Source organism: Astatotilapia calliptera, chromosome 9 (assembly GCF_964374335.1).
Source record: "Astatotilapia calliptera chromosome 9, fAstCal68.1, whole genome shotgun sequence".
NCBI lineage: Eukaryota > Metazoa > Chordata > Actinopteri > Cichliformes > Cichlidae > Astatotilapia > Astatotilapia calliptera.
In genome coordinates this window covers 29,694,518-29,716,584 of record NC_137430.1, presented here as the reverse complement: position 1 = coordinate 29,716,584, position 22,067 = coordinate 29,694,518, and the positions used below count along the sequence as shown (strand labels likewise).

General features: G+C 43.6%; 1 protein-coding gene across 3 annotated transcripts; it reads right to left on the bottom strand.

Moving 5' to 3' along the window:
• Positions 1 to 7,098: 7,098 nt before the first annotated feature.
• LOC145431156 (uncharacterized) lies at positions 7,099 to 16,370 on the bottom strand. 3 transcript variants are annotated; one of them, XM_080306618.1, is made up of 4 exons: positions 16,240 to 16,370; positions 14,932 to 15,037; positions 10,481 to 11,329; positions 7,099 to 10,152 (listed from the first exon to the last, which is right to left on the bottom strand). In XM_080306618.1, exons 2-4 carry the CDS (start codon positions 14,947 to 14,949, stop codon positions 9,463 to 9,465), a joined length of 1,557 nt encoding a protein of 518 aa, XP_080162744.1. In that variant the 5' UTR covers positions 14,950 to 15,037; positions 16,240 to 16,370; the 3' UTR covers positions 7,099 to 9,462. The 3 variants fall into 3 exon arrangements, with proteins under 3 accessions (XP_080162744.1, XP_080162742.1, XP_080162743.1); XM_080306616.1 differs by having other exon boundaries at positions 7,099 to 10,155; positions 16,240 to 16,369; XM_080306617.1 differs by lacking the exon at positions 16,240 to 16,370 and adding an exon at positions 15,758 to 15,914 and having other exon boundaries at positions 7,099 to 10,155.
• Positions 16,371 to 22,067: the final 5,697 nt, after the last annotated feature.

Below are 22,067 nucleotides of genomic sequence, written 5' to 3'. Positions count from 1 at the left end.
GACCAATTTTTGGTGCAGCGTGTTTTGAGGTTTAAAAGCCACAGAGACCTGGTGTTTAGAAAAAACGCGTCTCAACTGCTCCGATACTCCTGACACATATGGGATCACTACAGGTTTTCGCTTGGGCAGCGGTTGTCCTTCTCTCCTGGATTGGCCGGAGCTTTCTTTAGGTGCCTTTCCCGCTTTGACAAAAGTCCAGCTGGGATAACCACATTCACTCAGGGCCTTCTTGATGTGCTGTTCACCTGCATCCCTGGCCGCTGTGTCAGTGGGGATGGTGTTCGCTCTGTGTTGTAGCGTCCTGATGACACCCAGTTTGTGCTCCAGTGGATGATGAGTCAAACCTTGGATACTGATCCGTATGTGTAGGTTCCCGGTACACGTCAGCTTTTAGATGTACCGCTATTACTGATGGAAATCTCACAGTCTAAGAAGGCTAACCTGCCACTTTTCATGTCCTCCCTGCTGAATTTGATGTGTCTCCTTATCTTTCCTCATGTGGTGCATTTTCCATTGTCTTATGTAGTCTGGAAGATGAGTGGATGGTGGGGTGGGTGCAGTTTTCTCTGTGGTGGGGTTGGGTGGACTGTCCCGGGCTCTGTGGGGCCGGGAGGCGCTGCTGCACTGGGCCCCGGTCTGATGGGCCTGGGCCCCCTTTCCCTGGCGGGTCGCGGAGTGTGGGAGTGCCTACTGGGGTCAGCGGGGGAGCTGGCCCCAGGGAGGGGTTACCTGCCCCTCCCTCCCTTCCCTCCCCATCTCCAGCTGCCTCTCTCTTCCCGCTCCACCACAACCACCCACACATGCAGGGCCTTGGAGTAGGGGTATGTCACCAGGGTGCAGAGGAGGCTACCCCCCCTCTGTCCCCTTCTGGCTGCCTCTGCCTCAATTTTATCCCACAACTTAGACATTCACATTATTCACACTCTCATTACACATACATATAGGATCTTGGGGGTGGGCACAATCACGGAGTCCAAATTACCATCAGGGTGTATACCTCACCCCTGGAGTCGTTGCCCACCTCTCAATTTTAAATACACGTAGACATTGAGGGCTAGCAGGAGGGACCATGCGCTTACCTGCTGCTCTCTGGCAGGTAGCTCCAAGCCCTCCTGGGTTTTAATTGCACCTTAGAACACACATGCATCAACACTACAATGAGCGGGTGGAGGGAGGTTTGGAGTCTTCTCCCACCCCCATTCTCTGCGGCCTGCTGGAGCGGGAGGGCTAGGTGGAGTTGGCTGTCCGACTGCGGTCTGGAGTGTGGGGCCTCCCTGCTGCTACGGAGTCGGGGTGGTCTGCCTCTCCCCACCGCAGGGAAAAGGGTAACGCCACCTGGGTCTGGGTGCAGTTCCCCCCTCCAGGGGCAAGGGTACCTAGACCCGGTTTGTAGAGTACGCTTGGGGAGTGTGATCGTGTGTACAGCGTCTCTTTATGGCTGTCTCCACGTTGGTTGAGTGTGGAGTGAGTGCATATGAGAGCATGAGGGGGGGAATGGATGTTTGTGTCTGTGTGTGCCTGTATGTCTGTGTCTATATGTCAGGTTGGGTATCAGACGCCACCTCTCTGGGGACACCTCAGGCCCTCCAAGGTTTGGAGGCCTATCTCCACCTACCACCACTTCCCCTGCCAGTGGCAGACTCCCTCAGGTGTCGGTGCGTTGGTGGTTCTTTGTGTCTGGGGGTGGGCGTCCAGGTACACACCGGCTCACTCCTTGGTGGCCGCTTATCGGGGCCTGGAGCCTGGGGCTCGCTCGGGCCCCTTCGGGGGTGGGGTGCCCCCGGCCTCTCGGCCTGGGGCTCGGTCACTCAGGCACAGCTGGCGGCCGGCGGAGCTCACGGGCGCGTCACTGCAACTCCCCCTGGCTTCTGCTCCGCGGCTGCTGAGTGAGCCCTCATCTGGGACTCTCCTCAGCTCTTACTGGGACAGTGGCGCGGCTGCCCCTCTGTGGGTCTTCCATGGTTTCTTGTGTTCTGGGGGCCTCTGGATGTCTGGAGTTTTGATCTCCTCCATACCTGCTTCACACCCTGGAGGACGGGGCTGTGGCCCCCCCCCCCCACACTCCCTAGCAGATCGTTACATGGAGAAACCTTTGGAATACAAGCGCGCTGATCCACACAGGTATGCACACGGGTGTTCACTGCTCGTAGACCCAAATTACACCTTTCTTGGCTACTACTTCGAAGCACATCTGTCCTGCGTGCTGCACAACAACATTGAATATTTAGTATTTACTGCTGTTTACACTTAGCTAGATTAATGCGATGGTGTTGTGTTTAGTATGTTGCTTTGGTTTTTTTTTTTTGTTTGTCTTTTTTTGCTTGTTTTCTATTCTTCTCTCAACAGGTGATCCAGGAGATTTTTATTTTTTTTCTCCCCCCCTTTCTCACTGTCCCTCTCCCCTTCTGTTTTTCCTTTCCTTCCTCTTTCTTTCTCCCTTTCCTATCTCTCACTCATGTCTGTCCCGTCTGTAACATCTGAAAATAAAATATAATAAATAATAAAAACAAAGATCGACCAAATGGACCAATACGGCAATGCCACGATGATCCATTTGGCAAAGTAAATCCATTGGGTATCCTTGTTGGTCTTCAGACAACAATTCTGATGGCTAAAGAACCAAATGGGACAGGCGGAAAAAAGAAAAAATGTATGTATGGTTGGAGGGTAAGATGGCGTCGCCCTTGTGTGCAATAGGTCGGCAGCCTTAACATGAAATTTCCCCTTGTGGGACTAATAAAGGTATATCAATCAGTCAATCAATCAACTAGGGAAGCAGATGCAATTTCGGTTGCCAAAGCAATATGTAAGAATATCATCCCAGAACACAGGATTCCGGAGACTATTTATAGTGATGATGGTCCACACTTTATAAATGAAGTGATTGGATTAATGGCACAGCATCTAGGGATAACACTAAAACATCATTGTTCATATCAGCCACAAAGTGCAGGGTTGGTAGAGAGAACTAATGGCACAGTAAAGCTAAGACTTAGGAAGTCAATGGAAGAGACAGGCAGGACATGGTTAGACTGTATAGAACTAGTTAAGATGTACATTACTCCAACAGAGAACGGTCTGACTCTTTGAGATTATATATGGTAGAGCATTTAGAGTTCTAGAGATTGGATGTTGATAAGGCCATGGAGAGGAAGTGCTCCGTTCTTACTGCAGGTTTTCATAGAAAGTATAGAGAATAACACCCTCCCTCCTACTCTTACTCAGGGTCTCATAACACTAATTCCAAAGCCAAACAAAGACTTACTTCTTATTGATAATTGGAGACCCATCTGTCTGCCCAATAATGACTATGGGATTATGGCTTTAGTACTTGATAACAGAATAACATCTGTTCGGGTAACAAAAAAAAAAAAATTAACTGCAACCTTCCGTGTGGTCAACAACAGACACACATTATGTCCCTATCGTGGACCACGGCCAATCAGAGATAGTCAGGGGCGGGACCTCTCTGATTGGCCGTGGTCCAGTTGAAAGTACAGGTGGAAGAGAGAGGTGAGTAGCTTGAATAAAGCGATATCCATCCATCCATCCATTCGCTTCTGTTTCTCCTTTTCAGGGTCGCGGGGGGCACTGGAGCCTATCCCAACTGTCATAGGGCGAGAGGTGGGGTACACCCTGGACAGGTCGCCAGTCTGTCGCAGGGCCAACACGCAGGGACAGACAATCATTCGCGCTCACATTCACACCTAATGGCAATTTGGATTTTTCCAATTACAGTTTTTTTTTTATTGGTTTGGCGCAGTTTTCACAAGCAATTGGTACATTTTCAAAACTCTTAGTACTTATATCACAACAGATCACCAAAAGTGCACGTTTTTCAAACATTTCAGCATATTTCCAATTGTGTCAGTACAATACACATAATGACAAAATATCCTTTTCACTACACAAAATAAGTGTTTCATCTAAATAAATGTTTTGTTCACAGTTACTGCCTTTCATAATGTTATCACTATCAAATTTTTGATTTGCACCTCTTATTATTCAGTTTAATACATTTGTCTATCATTTAATTCAACTGATCTTAATGTTTAATCAATGAATCCTTCATTATGTCCATGGATTTTCAACTTGACTGATTGTTGTCTGGTCATTTGTAAGTTACACATTGCTGCAAGAGCTTTCAATCTAGAAATACTAATTGCTAATTGTTTCCCCCTGATGATCACAATTAGTTACCATATAAGTAGAACTGTGTTTGAGACTTTGCACTGTTCAAATATGGAGCAGGATAGACTTGTAGGGAGAGGAAACCTTCATTGAAGAGGTGGTGGTGGTGCTCCTCAACAGAGAGGTGGTCTTCAGAGAAATGTAGGCAGAAGACAATGCACCATCATCTCTAATGAAGTCCGGGCCATCATTGTTGACCATGTGGTTAACAGAGGCTTTACCATGGCTGAGGCTGCCAGGTTGGTACAGCCTAATTTACAAAGGTCAACTGTCAGCTCTATCATCAGAACTTTTCGCCAAGAAAACTGGTATGTTTGCTATAGCAACTTCACTTCTAAAATATAGTACTCTATTGTATAGATGAACAACATGTAATTGTCAGTTTACAGTAATGTAATTTGTAATACTTCAATATTCACAGTATATGATTGTCCTCAGAATTAACAGGAGACAACCTGGTGGTGGTCGCCCACGTGTTTTGACTGACCAGCAGGAGTTGGCTGTGGTGGAAATGGTCAGGGCAAGGAATGACATACGGCTGTCGGAAATCAAACAGGCTGTTGAGAACAACAATGACACCTTTGCCAATGTGCCATCAATTAGCCTTCCAACGATTGCCCGGCTTTTGAAGAAGCACCAGGTTTCCATGAAACAAATTTACTTGGTTCCTTTTGAGAGGAACTATGTCCGGGTGAAACAACTGCGTTCAGAATATATTCAGGTACAACACTAAACTGGCATGCAATTACTGTAACAGTACTGACAACTATTAGTTGTAAAAAAAAAAAAAAACTAACTAAATTATCATTTTAGAGGGTGATGGAGCTGGACGCTGCTGTGAATCATCACAAGTATATTTTTGTTGATGAGGCCGGTTTCAATCTGGCAAAAACTAGACGCAGAGGACGTAACCTTATTGGACAAAGGGCTACCATCCAAGTCCCTGCACAACCTGGAGGAAACATCTCAATGGGTGCAGCTATATCTGAAGATGGTGTGGTAGGCTGTAGACCAGTTCTAGGGTCATACAACACTGAACACCTGATAGTTTTTTTTTAAATGAACTGGAGCAGGCCTGTCAGGGAGAAGACATTGTCTATGTTGTTGTGTGGGACAATGTCAGCTTCCACCATGCACAGCTGGTTCAGGAATGGTTTCAAACACATCCTCGCTTCATGACACTCTATCTTCCACCATATTCCCCTTTCCTCAACCCAATTGAGGAATTCTTCTCTACATGGAGGTGGAAGGTGTATGATCGCCATCCCCATGAGCATGTCTCCCTTCTTCAAGCCATGTGTGAAGCTTGTGGTGATATAACTGCTGGGCAAAGTCAAGCCTGGATTCGTCATGCCAGGAAATTTTTCCCACGGTGCCTGAACAACGAAGACATCCACTGTGATGTTGATGAAAATTTATGGCCCAATGTTAATGACCGGCTTGATTAATTGTGTAAAAGTGATAAAAATAAAATAAAAAATATATTGTGCTTATGTAAATGACTTGTTTTTTCTCCCTTTTTCGTGTGTGTGTATGTGTATGGTTTTGTTTTGTTTTTTTTGGTTATGCCTGAACATAAGTGTAATATTTGCTGTGTAAAGTTTTACAGTTCAGTTACACTCATTCATCACCAAGGACAATTTGAAACGCTTACCTTGTATTATTTGCTCCTGAATGAAATGATTGGTAAAAGTACTACGTTGAAAAAAGATCTTACTGTTTTGTTTGGGTGAGTAAAGCAAATGTTCTCAGAATATATCACAATGACCATATGTTCTGCAACAATGATTAAGTGGAATGAAAATATGTGCAAATACAATGAACTCATGACATCAGATTTGAAAGAATGACTAGTGGTGTTACAAATGTGATCAAATGTGAGTTTTGTACTGAGAGATTTGAAAATGCACACTTTAGTTGTGAAAATAGTACCAAACCAATTTAAAAAAACTGTAACCTATCCCCACAAGCTGCATGTCTTTGGACGGTGGGAGGAAGCCGGAGTACCCAGAAGGAACCCACATAAACACGGGGAGAACATGCAAACTCCACACAGAAAGACCCCGGTGATGTTGGAATTGAACTCAGGACCTTCTTGCTGTGAGGCAACAGTGCTAACCACCATGCTGCCTAAAGCGATATCGATTCATTACATCCTGAATTGACTTTTAAATATAACTGTGTTTTGCCAGAAATGGCATATTCTCAGATTAAAGCTCACAAAACTATTTCAACAACCAACAAACAGTAAATGAGAGCAGGTACACGGATTCCACACAAAGACATAAACACAGAGCGGATCCAACGCATCAGAATCAGCTTTGTCTTTCTCCGCTTTCTCACCCGACGGCCCGCAGACCGAAACGCTGTCAGAGATCAGCGATTCTAATGCGTCGGGTCCGCTCTGTATTTACATCTTTTTGCACTGATTCTGAGCTGCAGGTTTGGTCTCTCTCCAACGAAAATTCACTGAGCCAGCAGCAAAAGAAGCAGCAAACTGCGCTTCACATTGATCAATGTCGTCATGCGTTTTGCTGTTTTGCCTCCACGACTATTAAAATCACACTTCATGCACAGCTAGCTCTCTCTCTCTCTCTGTACTTCAAGAACAGCTTTCCGTGTCAAATCTCTGTTTTCTGCATTATTCATTCGCTTATTACCCACCAGTCTACTGTTGTTCACAGCGCTGTCTTTTTCTTTTCTTTTTTTCACTTAAACGACCTCGGACAAGAAAGCCTATTTTTTCTGTTGTTCAATAGTGAAGAAATTTAAACTTTATATTGTTACACCCCGGCCTAGGCAACCGGTGTGCAACGCAGGAAAAATAAAAATAAGGCAAAAACACACGAGAAAAAACTAATACGGGCTTCCACAAAAATAATCCCAAAACGAAAGTATCGACAACTATTTCTTCAAAGCAAAATACGATATTTATTTACATCAAAACACAAAAACGTCAAACTATTTACAACGGGGGGAAGATCGCGACCATGACATACAGAAACACAGGGCTTAAATACATAGAAGGAGCAATTAGGGAATGGACCACAGGAGGGAAACACAGCTGGGGCAAATTAGACCTGACGAGACAAGGAAACGTAAACTGAACACTAAGATAACACAGACTTTCAAAGTAAAACAGGAAACACATAACAGTCACGCCAAAACAAAACGCCTAAAACAATACACTGCCAACGCCGAACCGTAACATACGCCCCCACCCAAAAAAAACAAACATTTAAAACATACAACCCCAACGAAAAATGTTTGTTCCATGTCCAGCCCATACGGCACCGGCCGCCGTCCCGCAGGCGACGCTGATGGCTGGACGGGTCCTCCAGTGGAAACGGAAAACTGGAGCGGGCCCTCGGATCCTCCAGCGAAGACAGACGAAAGGCTGGAGCGGTCCCACGGGTCCTCCAGCGAAGACAGACGAGCAGCTCACTAGCTGCAAAAACAGACACGCAGCCCACCAGCTGCAAACACGGACACGCAGCCCACCAGCTGCAGAAGGCTGGAGCGGTCCCTCGGATCCTCCAGCGAAGACAAACGAAGGCTGGAGCGGTCCCTCGGATCCTCCAGTGAAGACAAACGAGCAGCTCACTAGCCGCAAACACGGACACGCAGCCCACCAGCTGCAAACACGGACACGTAGCCCACCAGCTGCAAACACGGACACGCAGCCCACCAGCTGAAAACACGGACACGCAGCCCACCAGCTGCAGAAGGCTGGAGCGGTTCCCCGGACCCTCCAGCGAAGGCGGATGAAGGCTGGAGCAGTCCCTCGGACCCTCCAGCAGACGACGAAGGCTGGGGCGGTCCCTCGGACCCTCCAGCGAAGGCGGATGAAGGCTGGACCGGCCCTCGGACCCTCCAGCGACGGCGGACGGCTGAAGCGGTCCTCGGACCCCTCAGCGATTGGACGAGCCCCCATATGTTACACCCCGGCCTAGGCAACCGGAGTGCAACACGAAAAAAGTAAAAATAAAGAAAAAAAAAACACACAAAAACTCCCACTAAAGCTCACCACCAAAATCCCGAAACGAAAGTATCGACAAATCTATTTACAACAAACTATTTATTTACAACAAAACACCAAACTATTTACAACACGGGGGAGATCGCGACCATGACATACAGAAACACAGGGCTTAAATACATAGAAGGAGCAATTAGGGAATGGACCACAGGAGGGAAACACAGCTGGGGCAAATTAGACCTGACGAGACAAGGAAACGTAAATTGAACACTAAGATAACAAAGACTTTCAAAGTAAAACAGGAAACACATAACAGTCACGCCAAAACAAAACGCCTAAAACAATACACTGCCAACGCCGAACCGTAACAATATGCAGAGCATTGCAGAATATTTTTAAGGTTATCTGCTATAAAAAGTCAGGCCAGAAAAATCTCCTTCATGTTTTTCTGTGTTTTATTCTCAGTTACTTTCACACAAAGGCATCTGCTGTGATGTTCACAATTCTGATGAAGATTCTGATTTTTTGCTTCTTTTTTCATAAATGACTCATCATCATCTTTGTTCAGATGCAAGAAGAATCATATAGAAATGAAAAAGGTATAAATCTTCTGACCGAACCTGCTGGGACTGTGTGAGGTCCTGAGGCTAAGAGTAAGGATTTATCCACAGGAGAGCTGCGTTCTTACAAATCATCCCACTGTGTAAACCTGACATCTGTGGAACAGCTGAGCTGTATGATGTGTACAAGGACACAAAACATTATTTACCATCAGATCCCGAGCCCTCCATGTGTTAATCAAGAAACTGCTGCTGTGCTACAGCCATAAATAATGAATAAATTAGGAGCTAAAGCTAAAAGGACAGTTTATTTGTACCATCTTCATGTCAACACATTCAAGAACATCACAAATGAAGAAACATTAAAAACTTCCACACTACATAAAGCAAGAAAAATAGTTTTTCTTTCAGGTGGTTTCAGAAAAAACAGAAACATCAAACACCTCCAAGACTCTCTTTGAAAGAACTAAAAACCTTTATTCTCATGGTCCAATCATGAGTGAACTCCCCGATGAAGCCTTGTGTGCTAAAACATGTCAGAGTTTTAAAGGTTAAACATGAGTTTCCAAAACGTTTTGCTGGAGAACAATGAACTATTTGACTGAGTTTCAATTATTTACAGACGAGCAAAACCAGGACAGAGAAAAAAGGACAAAACTGACTCAGTAAAACAACAGAAAATAAGATCCCATGTAAATCTGTATTATGTAGAAGTTCAGCCCAGCAACCAGTTCAGTTCAACACAAGTTTAAATGATTCTATCTGAACTCTGTGGAGCCTGATCTCAAGCTTTTTGAGTCTGACACTGAAACCAGAGGATCTTTCTGTCTCTTCAGATTCACTGTGATCCAGTGATGGGAGTGATTTCAGCCCTGAGTGATCACGCTGATGTTTGCACAGAGCAGACAATGAGGTGAATGTTTGGGCACATTGGTAACAGTGAAACAGTTTATTAGTAACGTGGGATCGTTTGTGTTTGGAGTATGAACTGAGATTCCTGAAGCTCTTGTCACACTGGTCACAGCTGTAGTTTCCTTCCATGTGTGTACGTTCATGAGAGTTACGACCATATGAACGTGAGAAGCTTTTGTCACAGTGTCTGCACTTGTATGGTTTCTCTCCTGTGTGGACTCGTTTGTGTGTTTTAAGCTCCCATGCAGTGGTGAAGGATGACCCACACTGATCACAGAGGTGCTTTTTAACCCCACTGTGAATCAGTTCATGCTTTTTTAAGTTACGTGATGTGGTGAAGCTTCTCCCACATTCTTTGCAGTATTGCAGTTTGTCTCCAGTGTGTCTACGTTGATGTGTTTTTAGGGCGTCTCGTCGACTGAAAGTTTTTCCACAAAGGTCACAACGAAAGTCTTTCCCACCACCACGGTGATGACAGGGTTGAGAACTGGATCCATCTGTGTCGCTCTGCTTCTAAACAAAGACACAAAGACAGTGTAAGTCAGTCCTTCAACATTTTTATCCTGAACGTCGCCTGAAATAAAGAGCATCTCTGCAGACGTCCAATTACATTTGACTGTTTCAGTTAACACACTCAGTTTACTGGGCTGCAATAACTACAATACTACCACCATAATACTACAGTAATACTAAAATCATAACTGACATGAAAATCTGAATAATCACTCAGAGCTGCTTTTCCATGCAGTAGAATTGCTAACATGCTAACACAGTTTAATGAGCAGAGTTGTTCCAAACAGTCAGGCTAAAATGACAAGATAACAATATAAATACATACCTCACAGTAACTGCACTTGGAGAGTCTCTTTCTGGTGTGGATCTGTTGGTGTCCTCTCAGGTAATGTGGAGCTTTAAAAGTCTTCTCACACAGGTCACATTTATAAGGTCTCTGCTCAGTGTGGCTAAACATGTGTTGTTGTAACTGTGCGTCTGTAGCAAAGTATTTGCCACACTGTTCACAGCAGTACACATCATGTCCGGTGTGAATGCGTAGATGTATATTTCGGTACCCTCTCTGGCTGAAAGTTTTTCCACAGATGTCACAGCTGTATGCCTTAATTCCAGAGTGGGTAACTAGATGACTCTGTAAGCTACCACTGTGAGTAAAAGCTCTGCCACACTGATCACAGCTGTACGCTTTAACCTCACTGTGGATGAGTTGGTGTGATTTTAGGTGACCCTTCATGGAAAAAGACTTTCCACACAAGTCACAGCTGAACGGTCTCTCTCCAGTGTGGATGACCTGATGCTGTTTCAGTGAACCCTTCAAAGCAAAACCCCTCCCACACTCGTCACAGCTGTATGCCTTAAGTCCAGAGTGGGTAACTAGATGACTCTGTAAGTTGCTACTGTGAGTAAAAGCTCTGCCACACTGATCACAGCTGTACGCTTTAACTCCACTGTGGATGAGTTGGTGTGTTTTTAGGTGACCCTTCAAGGAAAAAGACTTTCCACACAAGTCACAGCTGAATGGTCTCTCTCCAGTGTGGATGACCTGATGACGTTTTAGATTAGCCTTCTCAGTAAAACCCTTCCCACACTCGTCACAGGTGTGTGTTTTCTCTCTCTTTCTTGGTTGAGGTTTGTCGGCCTCCTGAGAGCGCTGACTTCTCGCTCCATGTTGGTCCTGCAGTGACAGAGATACAAACAGAGGCAGTGAGTGAAATGCAGTCGTGGAACAAACTCAACCTTCAAACTCCCTCCATTAACACTAGTTTTAAACCTGAAGGTGGAGTGTGGCACCAAACACCTTAAAGGTCTCTTATCCCCACCTGCTGGTAGTTCTGCAAAGAGTGAACTACCACTGGCAAAATTTAGCAGTCTTCGCAAACTTCAAAAAGCAAATGGCCTAGATCTTGGTTCCACTTGCCTCTTACCCGTGACTTCAATTTTAAATTCAGGATCTGACACAGACTGATTCATGTCCTACACAGTTCTTACAAGTTCATAGAAATTTCTGTTCAATTAGAACCAAGCATTTGAGTTGATGGTTGTAATTTTTATACAATGTTGTAATTTGTGTTTCAACAATTTTTTGATTAATGTTTTGTTTCCGTTACAATATTATACTTTAATGTATAGTATTGTAACGGAAACAAAACAGGAAACAAAACATCAATCAAAAAATTGCTCTTTTTTATTTGGCCTACTTAAATTTATTTTGGGCTACCAAAAACTGAAGAGTCTCTGCCCAAAGGGATACCAGGGATTTTGAAATTTTGCGAGCCCTGGACCCATTTCTGTAATATACTTACATATCTATATTATTGCTAATATATATTGTAATATATCTATATCATGGCTAAAGCACTTCTGGATGGATGCAAACTGCATTTCGTTGCCCTGTACCTGTGACATGTGCAATGACAATAAAGTTTAATTCTATTCTATTCAAATATTTTATAGTTCAGCAACACACATCAATCTAATAAACTTAAACCTGCACCATCCTTCCTATTCTAGTATTATAAAGAGTACTTATCAGAAGTATTAAACAACCTAACTAATAGAGTTGCCAACTCCCAGCAAAAATCTCCCAGAACCACCCCCGCCCTCCACCTCATGATGCTTAATTGACATAATCAACTTTAATTTAATGCACGTGTAAATCAAATGCACAGAAATAATCAATTATGTTTCTACAATAATTAAATAGATTCACCATCTTTCTTCAACAGAATTGCACAATGCACAGATGGTACCTTCCCAAAGGAAAAAGGGCTATAGCTTACCAGTAGTGATGGGATTTCTGGCTCTTTTTAGAGAACCGGCTCTTTCGGCTCGGCTCACTAAAAAGAGCCAGCTCTTTCAGCTCCGAACCGGATAATTAATTATTAACAATAATATAAAATTATGCAGAAAAGGAACTACTAATGTAAAAAAAAAAGTGGTTTTATTTATATATGTTTATATATAAATATATACGGTTGCCCCTAGAGACAAAGCATGTACAAACTCCAAAACACATTTCTAGTGTTAACTGAACTCCCAAAACAGAGCTACCTAGATCACTTAAATGACACAATTGAAAGCATATGTGTATTGTTTGTGTATTTATACACAAGCACTCATATATGGTAAATGGCCTGCATTTGTATAGCGCTTTACTCAGTCCCTAAGGACCCCAAAGCGCTTTACACTACATTCAGTCATTCACCCATTCACACACACATTCACACACTGGCAATGGCAAGCTACATTGTAGCCACAGCTGCCCTGGGGCGCACTGACAAATAATTAAAAACAAAAAAGTTCATTTACCTGTTACCTGTCGCTGGCTTGTGTAGCCACTAGGTAACAAAAGCTCAACACTGTGCCTAGCATCCTGGAGCACTTCTGTTGTGTTTTGTACGTGCTTCTGAGTTTGTACGTGCTATGGAGTTTTTACGTGTTTTGGAGTTTGTACGCGCTTCAGGGTTTGTACGTGTTTTGAAGTTTGTGCGTGCTTTGTCTCTAGGGGTCATGGTAAATATACTTTTATTTATTCACTCCACATAAAATGTAATAAATAAATCATATAATACAAAAACCAACTATTCACAGTTCAACTTTTAACTATTTAAATTTTCAGGTTTTTCCTTTTAAATTTTTTTAAAGTGAAACAACACAAAACACTGCAAACCACAACACAATTAAATATACATTAAAATATGAAAACAGAAAGAACATGCATATTCTCTGTCATATGGGCCTGCATGAATAAACTTTCTGAATCCTTTACCATCTGCAACTGAAAATAGTTGTGGATGATCACTATACCTTTCTAATGTGATGTTGTTGTCCCTGGCTCTCTCTCTCCCTCCCACTCTGTTCCTGTGCTATTGCCAGTGTGACTACCGCTCCTCCCCCCTCTGCCCAGTGCAAAGCACAAGGCTCACGTGCGGAGTGAAGCGTAAAAAAGTGCGAGAGAGGGTGAGAGAAAGAAAAAAAAAAAAACCACGGCTCGCGTCGTTCACGTCAAAGATCCGGCTCTAAGAGCCATTTCGTTCGCGACCGACCCATCACTACTTACCAGGGTGTAAATTAGACTTAATAGTTACCATATACAGTAATGGATTTCTATACATTTAATCAGATGACCACTTTGGTTGTAAGATTCAGATAATTATTTATTAAAAGTTAGTCCTTTAAATGAAATAACAAAGAAAAGTATTTTTTGTGCCTCCCTTTTCTTGTTAATGCCCTACCTGCCCCCTGGAAAAGCTTTGCTAGAGCCGCCCCTGCACAGTTACCAGCTGTCAGCTACTTAGAAAACATGAGAGAAGAAGAGGCAGCTACAGCTTAAGGACACAGACTAACTCCAGAGTCTTTTTCCCCCATTCTAGCTGAAGTACGGGACAAATCGCTTCCTTTTCACCTCAGTATGGAAGCGATTAAGATTAAAAATGCAGCGGTTTGGAAGTATGTAGTGAGGCTCCAAATGCTCCACCAGTTCGCCGACAGGTCTCGCAGACAACAGCCGCTCTATCGAGTGACACATACTTCTCTGATAAGCAAAGCTGGGTTACGCGAAGTAGCGCGTTTTGTGAGGCGAGGATCGGTCTGTTTTTAATTAGTATAGTATGAACATCTAATCTAGACGCCTTATTCTGGACTAACTGAAGTCTGTTAATATCTGTCTTAACAAACTTCAGACTTCAGTTAGTCTGAAGTTTGAAGTAAACAAAGTGCGTTTCTGAGATACCGACGAGGCCTCCCTTGCAAGTAAATTGATCGATTGCTGTTGCCTTGTTTTTCTTTCATGGGAATAAGTCCTGGAGACAGCGGGGTCTGAGTTTAGACCCAACAGGTTCAGTGAAGAAAAATGTCTGATTGTAACCTGAGGGTTTTTTTTACAATAAGAAAAAGGCAGCAAACATCAAACTAATTTAAACCTAAACAGTAACACATGAAAGTAGAGCAGGGCGATATGACCAAAAATATTAACAGTGCAAATGCAAATTCCTCGGAGCAAATGTCGGCCAATTTCCACTGGAAATGCCTTTTGGTTAAACTGTCAGCAAGGAATTTGCATTTGCACTGTTAAATTTTTATATAACTTTAATGCACATAAAAAACAGCTGTTTGTTTAAATGAAAATACATTGATGGGTTTTTTTTAATAAAGTTGTGGAGTTGTAAAGTATTTTGTCTCGCGTCACTTGTATCGTCAGTCATATTGTTATCGCACATTTTCAAATGTATATCGTGATAAATATTTTCGGTCATATCGCCCTGCTCTGTCTGTCACCTTCTGTGTTGAGCTCATTGTTTTCTCTGTAGTGGCTGAGCTGAGTCCAAGTAGCTGAAAATGTTCCTCTGCTGCTCCGTCAGACTCTTCTCCTCCTGCTGATCAGCTGGGACACAAAACAGATCTTTGTTAGGCTCCACACTGCACTGAAGAGTCAAAGTGTCTCATATGTTCATCTCACAAGTAAAAGAACACATTTTTGCTTCCCGAGGTGGGAAACTTATTGGAAACAAACACAAAAGGTTTGAGCACCGATACAAAATTTAGCAGTATAGCAGGAGAGACTGAGGCCTGTTATTAGAATCAAATGCCCAGTGGGCTGACACACCAATACACACACACACACACACACACATATATATATATCCACACACATATATATATATGTGTGTGGATAGATAGATAGATAGATAGATAGATAGATAGATAGATAGATAGATAGATAGATAGATAGATAGATAGATAGATAGATAGATAGATAGATAGATAGATAGATAGATAGATAGATAGATAGATAGATAGATCCCTTTTGAATGTTGGCAAGTATGTGTATGTGGTGTTAAATAGGCCTATACTACTGTGCTGTGATGTCGCTCGTAAGGGTGAAACTCGTTGTGAAACGCTTGAGAACCACTGCTACAGAACAATGGAGATTTCCGTTATATGGTAACGCCTGCAACTCACGTGACGCCCAGAATTGTACAATACCGATGCTCGAGAGCGCGCGTGTGATGCAAGTATGTGTAGAGTGTTGAGCGCGTGATCAGTGGTGAGAAAAACAACTCATGAAACTTGACCTTTCTATACTCGTGGCTCACTAACATACCTTATCAACTTCAGCCACTTCCTCTTCTCTCTCTTTTCACAAGGAAACCAGTAAAATGACAGATTAGACTGTTGTTTTGAGCCAGATTGGTTAAAACAACGAGGAACACAGCATTGCGGCATATTGAACACGGGAGCGTTTAGGCCCGGAAGTAGGATTCATCGCATCATCACTGAACTACCGGATACTGATGCTTGAGAGCGCGTGTGATGCAAGTATGTGTAGAGTGTTGAGCGCGTGATCAGTGGTGAGAAAAACAACTCACAAAACTTGACCTTTCTATACTCGTGGCTCACTTGCACTTCTAATCTATTCGTTTGCACACTTACACACACCCAGCTGCGGTTTCCTGTTTTGCTACACTCTGGAGAGCCTCGCCTTTAACGGTCTCCTCTCGCAGAGAGCAACAGAAAACTTCATTCAGAAAACTTCGAAAAACTCGAGATTGACTGAACTCAGTTCAAAGTTACCTTGACACTTACCTTTAGATGTGAGAGGTAGCAATGGTCTGCTTGAAGCTGACACTCCGGTGCGTGTGTCAGAAAGATTAACTGCTTCAGAAGCACTGTGTCGAGGCTTGATTCGTTTGGCCAGAGTCACGTGATTAGTGACGTCTGAAGCTTCATTTAGAACGTACTTTTTTTTTAAAAGTTTGACGAGCATCTTGACTTTTGGTCTTTGGATATTAACAGTCCTGGGTATGTGACTCCTTGTTTAACAGAAATGTTACAGAGAGCATTTGCAGTGCAGTCTTTAATTGCTAGCAATTCACATTTTTTTAGATTTAGACATAAACCAGATGCCTCAGAGAAATCACTAATAACACTAAGGGCTGGACGGATTTGATTTGCATTCTTCAAGAAGAGTGTTGTCATCAGCTAGCTGGCTGATGATGAGCTCCTTATCAGCTATGGTGATTCCTTGTAAAACAGGTCAAATCTTGGGGTGGAGTCTTAATCATTTTATTGCCCAACGGATTTACTTTCCAAATTGACCATCCCAGCCTTGCCGTAATGGTCCATTTGATTCACCTTTTATTGTTTATTTTATTTTCACTTACTGAATACGGGACAGACTTGACTGGGGGAAAGAAGGGGAGAAAGAAAGAGGGAAAGAGAAACAGCTGAGAAGAGGGACGGGGGAGAAGGGCAAAAGACAAAAACCAACAGAACGGGCAGAGAAAAAAAAGACAAAAACCAACAGAACGGGCAGAGAAGAAAAAAATGCATATATCAATCACCTGGATCACCTGCTGAGAAAGAAAAAAGAAAGCAAGCAGAAGAGAACAAGAGTAATAGAAAAAACAACATCACAATGATATATGGGAATATGACAGTAAATACTAAATATTAAACATTATTGTGCAGCTCATAAGATCAACAGAACACAGTGTGCTTTGAGGTAGGAGCCAAAAAGGGTGTAGTTTGTGGGTGTGATCACCCGTGTGTACACCTGTGAGCATGGACGCGCTTGTTTTTTGTTTTTTAAAAGGTTCCTTCATGTAATAATCTGCTAGAGGGTGTGGGGGGGCCACAGCCCCGTCCTCCAGGGCTTGAAGCAGGTATGGAGGAGATCAAAACTCCAGACATCCAGAGGCCCCCAGAACACAATAGACCAAGGAAGACTAACAGAGGGGCAGCCGCGCCACTGTCCCGGAAAGAGCTGAGGAGAGTCCCAGATGAGGGTTCACTCAGCAGCCGCGGAGCAGAAGCCAGGGGGAGTTGCAGTGACGCGCCCGTGAGCTCCGCCGGCAGCCAGCTGTGCCTGAGTGACCGAGCCCCAGGCCGAGAGGCCGGGGGCACCCCACCTCCGAAGTGGCCCGAGTGAGCCCCAGGCTCCAGGCCCCGATAAGCGGCCACCAAGGAGTGAGCCGGTGTGTACCTGGACGCCCATCCCCGGACACAAAGAACCACCAACGCACCGATGTCTGAGGGAGTCCGCCACTGGCAGGGGAAGTGGTGGTGGGGGGAGATAGGCCTCCAAACCTTGGAGGGCCTGAGATGTCCCCAGAGAGGTGGCGCCTGACACCCAACCTGACATATAGACACAGACATACAGGCACACACAGATACAAACATCCATTCCCACCCTCATGCTCTCATATGCACTTACTCCACACTCAACCAACGTGGAGACAGACATGAAGAGACGCTGTACACACGATCACACTCCCCAAGCGTACTCTACAAACCGGGTCTAGGTACCCTTGCCCCTGGAGGGGGGAACTGCACCCAGACCCAGGTGGTGTTACCCTTTTCCCTGCGGTGGGGAGAGGCAGACCGCCCCGACTCCGCAGCAGCAGGGAGGCCCCACACTCCAGACCGCAGTCGGACGGCCAACTCCTCCTCCCAGCCCCCCCGCTCCAGCAGGTCGCAGAGAACGGGGGTGAGAGAAGACTCCAAACCTCCCTCCACCCGCTCATTGTAGTGTTGATGCATGTGTGTTCTAAGGTGCATTTAAAACCCAGGAGGGCTTGGAGCTACCTGGGGCAGCCACTGACAGCTGCAGCAGACCTGACCCTGGCCTCCAAAACCTGAGACATTTGTGCTTGTGATTTGTGCGGCTTTTCTGAGTTTTGTATATAGTGTGTATATTAGCTTTCATTGTACATAGCACATTGTAAATAGCACTGCAACAGAAGGGGTGAGCTGCCGTATTGTTTTTCCTTGCACTGTTTTCTCCTGTTTATTTCAGTTAGGGAGTTAGGTGTAGCGCTTGTCTTTTGTTTGATGTTTGATTTCACATAGGGTTTTAGATAGCACCTCCTCCTGACTTAGCTTGTTTTGTTTGTTATTTTGGCCTTTGTTCACCCTGGAGCTTCATTTTTGCAGTGTAGATAATAAAACACGATTCACTAAGGAATTGGTTTCCCTCTGTGTATGGTTTTGGGGACCAGGGCGGGGCAGTTTTTTCAAACTTATGTTGCGTTCCTATACCCCTAGACTGGGGCGTAACAGGGGGGGTAGCCTCCTCTGCACCCTGGTGAAATACCCCTACTCCAAGGTCCTGCATGTGTGGGTGGTTGTGGTGGAGCGGGAAGAGGGAGGCAGCTGGAGATGGGGAGGGAAGGGAAGGGTGGAGTCTTAATCATTTTAATTGAGCTATTGCCATTCGTGTACAAGGTTTTGAAGCTTTACAGAAAAATTATCTAAAGCCAAATTTTTTCAAAGATTGGAAAATAAATTGATGTTCAATTGTATCAAAAGCCTTTTAAAAATCCAGGAAGAGAATGAAGCTATTGTCAGATACCAAATCAGAGTAATCAAGTAGATCCAAAACCAGTCTAATGTTATTAGAAATGTGTCTATTTCTCATTAAGCCTGATTGTGTCTCATCGATAATTGTGTCCAAGAACTCTTTAATTCTGTTAGCAAGTACTAAAGCCATAATCTCATAGTCATTATTGAGCAGACAGATGGGTCTCCAATTATCAATAAGAAGTAAGTCCTTGTTTGGCTTTGGAATAAGTGTTATGAGACCCTGAGTAAGAGTAGGAGGGAGGGTGTTATTCTCCATACTTTCTATGAAAACCTGCAGTAAGAACGGAGCACTTCCTCTCCATGGCCTTATCAACATCCAATCTCCAGACTTCAGACTCTGCTCCTGAGGAGAAACAGAATCATCTGGCAGATCATTTGTTCTCATGACTTCTTTACTTTTAAACATTTTGAGCATCCAATCTGCTAATGTGCTCTCTCTTCTGTGTTTCTATCATCACTACAGAAGACTAAAACTCTAAATGCTCTACCATATATAATCTCAAAGCTCACAGCTTTACTGTGCCGTTAGTTCTCTCTACCAACCCTGCACTGTGGCTGATATGAACAATGATGTTTTAGTGTTATCCCTAGATGCTGTGCCATTAATCCAATCACTTCATTTACAAAGTGTGGACCATCATCACTATAAATAGTCTCCGGAATCCCGTGTTCTGGGATGATATTCTTACATATTGCTTTGGCAACCGAAATGGCATCTGCTTCCCTAGTTGATTGATTGATTGATTGATTGATTGATATACCTTTATTAGTCCCACAAGGGGAAATTTCATGTTAAGGCTGCCAACCTATTGCACGCAAGGGCGGCGCCATCTTACCCTCTAACCATACATACATTACACAAAAACATCACATGGTGAAGACAGGTCAGAGAGGTATAACAATGGAAAATGCACCACACGAGGAAAGATAAGGAGAAAAAAATAACTCCCCCCAGACTGAGCTCCAACAGGGAGATCAGTTTGAGAACAGAAAAAAAACACCTCTGCACATAGCACATGAAAAAACTCTTAATACGCCAAAGAAACACATGGCAAGCAACAGGAGTGGGTAAAGGGTGAGAGACAGACAGTGTAGACGGTACATCCGGGCCTGCAGCCTATGCGCTGGTCTCCTTGATTCAACGTCAGCATCGGAAGGGAATGTGGATCAGGGAAATTATTTTACTGCTATTGTTAAATAATCATCATCATTACCATTGCATTAATAATATAATTTACAGTATTGATATTGCATTCAGATGTTTAAACAGTGTGTGTGTCTTTCAGAAAGACTAAGTTGCAGGCAGGAGTTGACAGGAAGTTGCAGAGAGTTTGCAGAAGTGAAAGCAGAGTTATTCTGAGGAGCAGGTTAGACGAGGCTATTTGAATTATTAGGTTATTCAAATTGTCTGTTATACTTTTATATTCTTTTATTAAGCTTTTAGTAGAGGTTCTTGATTAAAACATTTATTCAACATAGTACATATAGTTTCAGTTAGGTTATTACACATAAGGATGAGCCTCTGGTCTGGTAAAAGGTCAGAAGTGCAACGGGTGAGATGAGAGAGCATTTGAGGACGACATAGACACACACACACTCAGTTAGAGAGAATCATTTATAGGTGGAAGTTTAATCATGTTTTGCTTGGGGTTGCAAAAAGAGCAGTTTGTCGCAGAACTGCTGCTGAGGTGTCAAGATGACAAGCGAGCATCAGAATCAGAATCAGAAACTTTATTGTCATTGTCATGAGAACAACGAAATTAAGTATGGTCCCCGATCATTGCATCATCCATAGCAATATCAAAATATAAATAAAACAATAAAATTCAATAAATAAAATAGATAGAATACTTAAAATACTAATAAGATATAACAGTAAAACATTCACATACATTCCCACACACATGCTTCAGACCGTGCATAGATTAACACAAGAGTGGCGTGATGGACATTTTTTTGTAGTATTCAGATGTGTTATTGCAGTTGGATAACAGCTGTGTTTGAGTCTATTAGTCCTTGCTCTGATTGCCCTGTACCGTCTGCCTGAGGGCAACAGTTCGAACAGGGAGTGGCCAGGATGTGAGGTGTCTTTTATGATGTTTTGGGCCTTTTTAAAACAGTGGGCGTTGTGTAGAACTTCCAGTGTGGGCAGTGACAGGATGTACCTGCCATGAAGACGAAGACAACGTTCTTTTAAACTGTGTTAAAAGTCATTGTGGTTTTCATTTGACGTATGTATATATTCTGTCTGTGACGTAAGAAGGGGCGTCATTAATTCAAACCCTGATGCTATAAAAATCTGTGTATGCTTTGATTAAGTCGAAGATCAATCCCTGTCTGCGAACATAGTGGTCTTCCCACGCGTGTATTCATTAAAATCAGTTGTTTGACCTAGATCTTCTGGACCAATGGTTGTTTGTACTCTCCTTCCTCAATTATGTGAACCTTAACAGGAATAAGCGTCGAAGGCGTTTGGAGGGGGAGGGGGGATGAGTGTATATCTGCATGTGTGTATATGTCTGTGTGCGTGTGTGTGTATGTCCAGAGTTCAGCTGAGACAGTGTCCTTCGCTCTGCCAGGCTAAGTAAACAGTCTTCCAGCCAACCCAGGTGGCCTTGCACAGAATGGGAAGAACCCACTACCCACTTTGAAAAGGGCACACTATCACTAGACAATACTTATAGTTATTACAGTTGGACAGCTCTATAAAATCCATGTGAATAACTTGAAATGGGTGACTGGGTCAGGGGAATTTCCCTCTCTTAGGTCTCAAATTACCTCGAGAATTGCGCTTGCAACATATCATACATGACCTGCAAAATTTTTCAAAGGTATTAAATCCTAGAGTATGAAAATGTTGCACTACTGCTGCCCACGGCCCATGGCTCAAAATAGCAGCAGACCTATACAAATTCTATGGCAGTATTGGTTTATCGCACAGACAATAACACCATCCTGCAAGCTCGCTCCTTCTGTAAGCCACAACCGTTTTTCCTGCAGTAGGTGAATAGGCCTGCATGTCCGCCAGTGCATCTTGTATAATAGGCGAT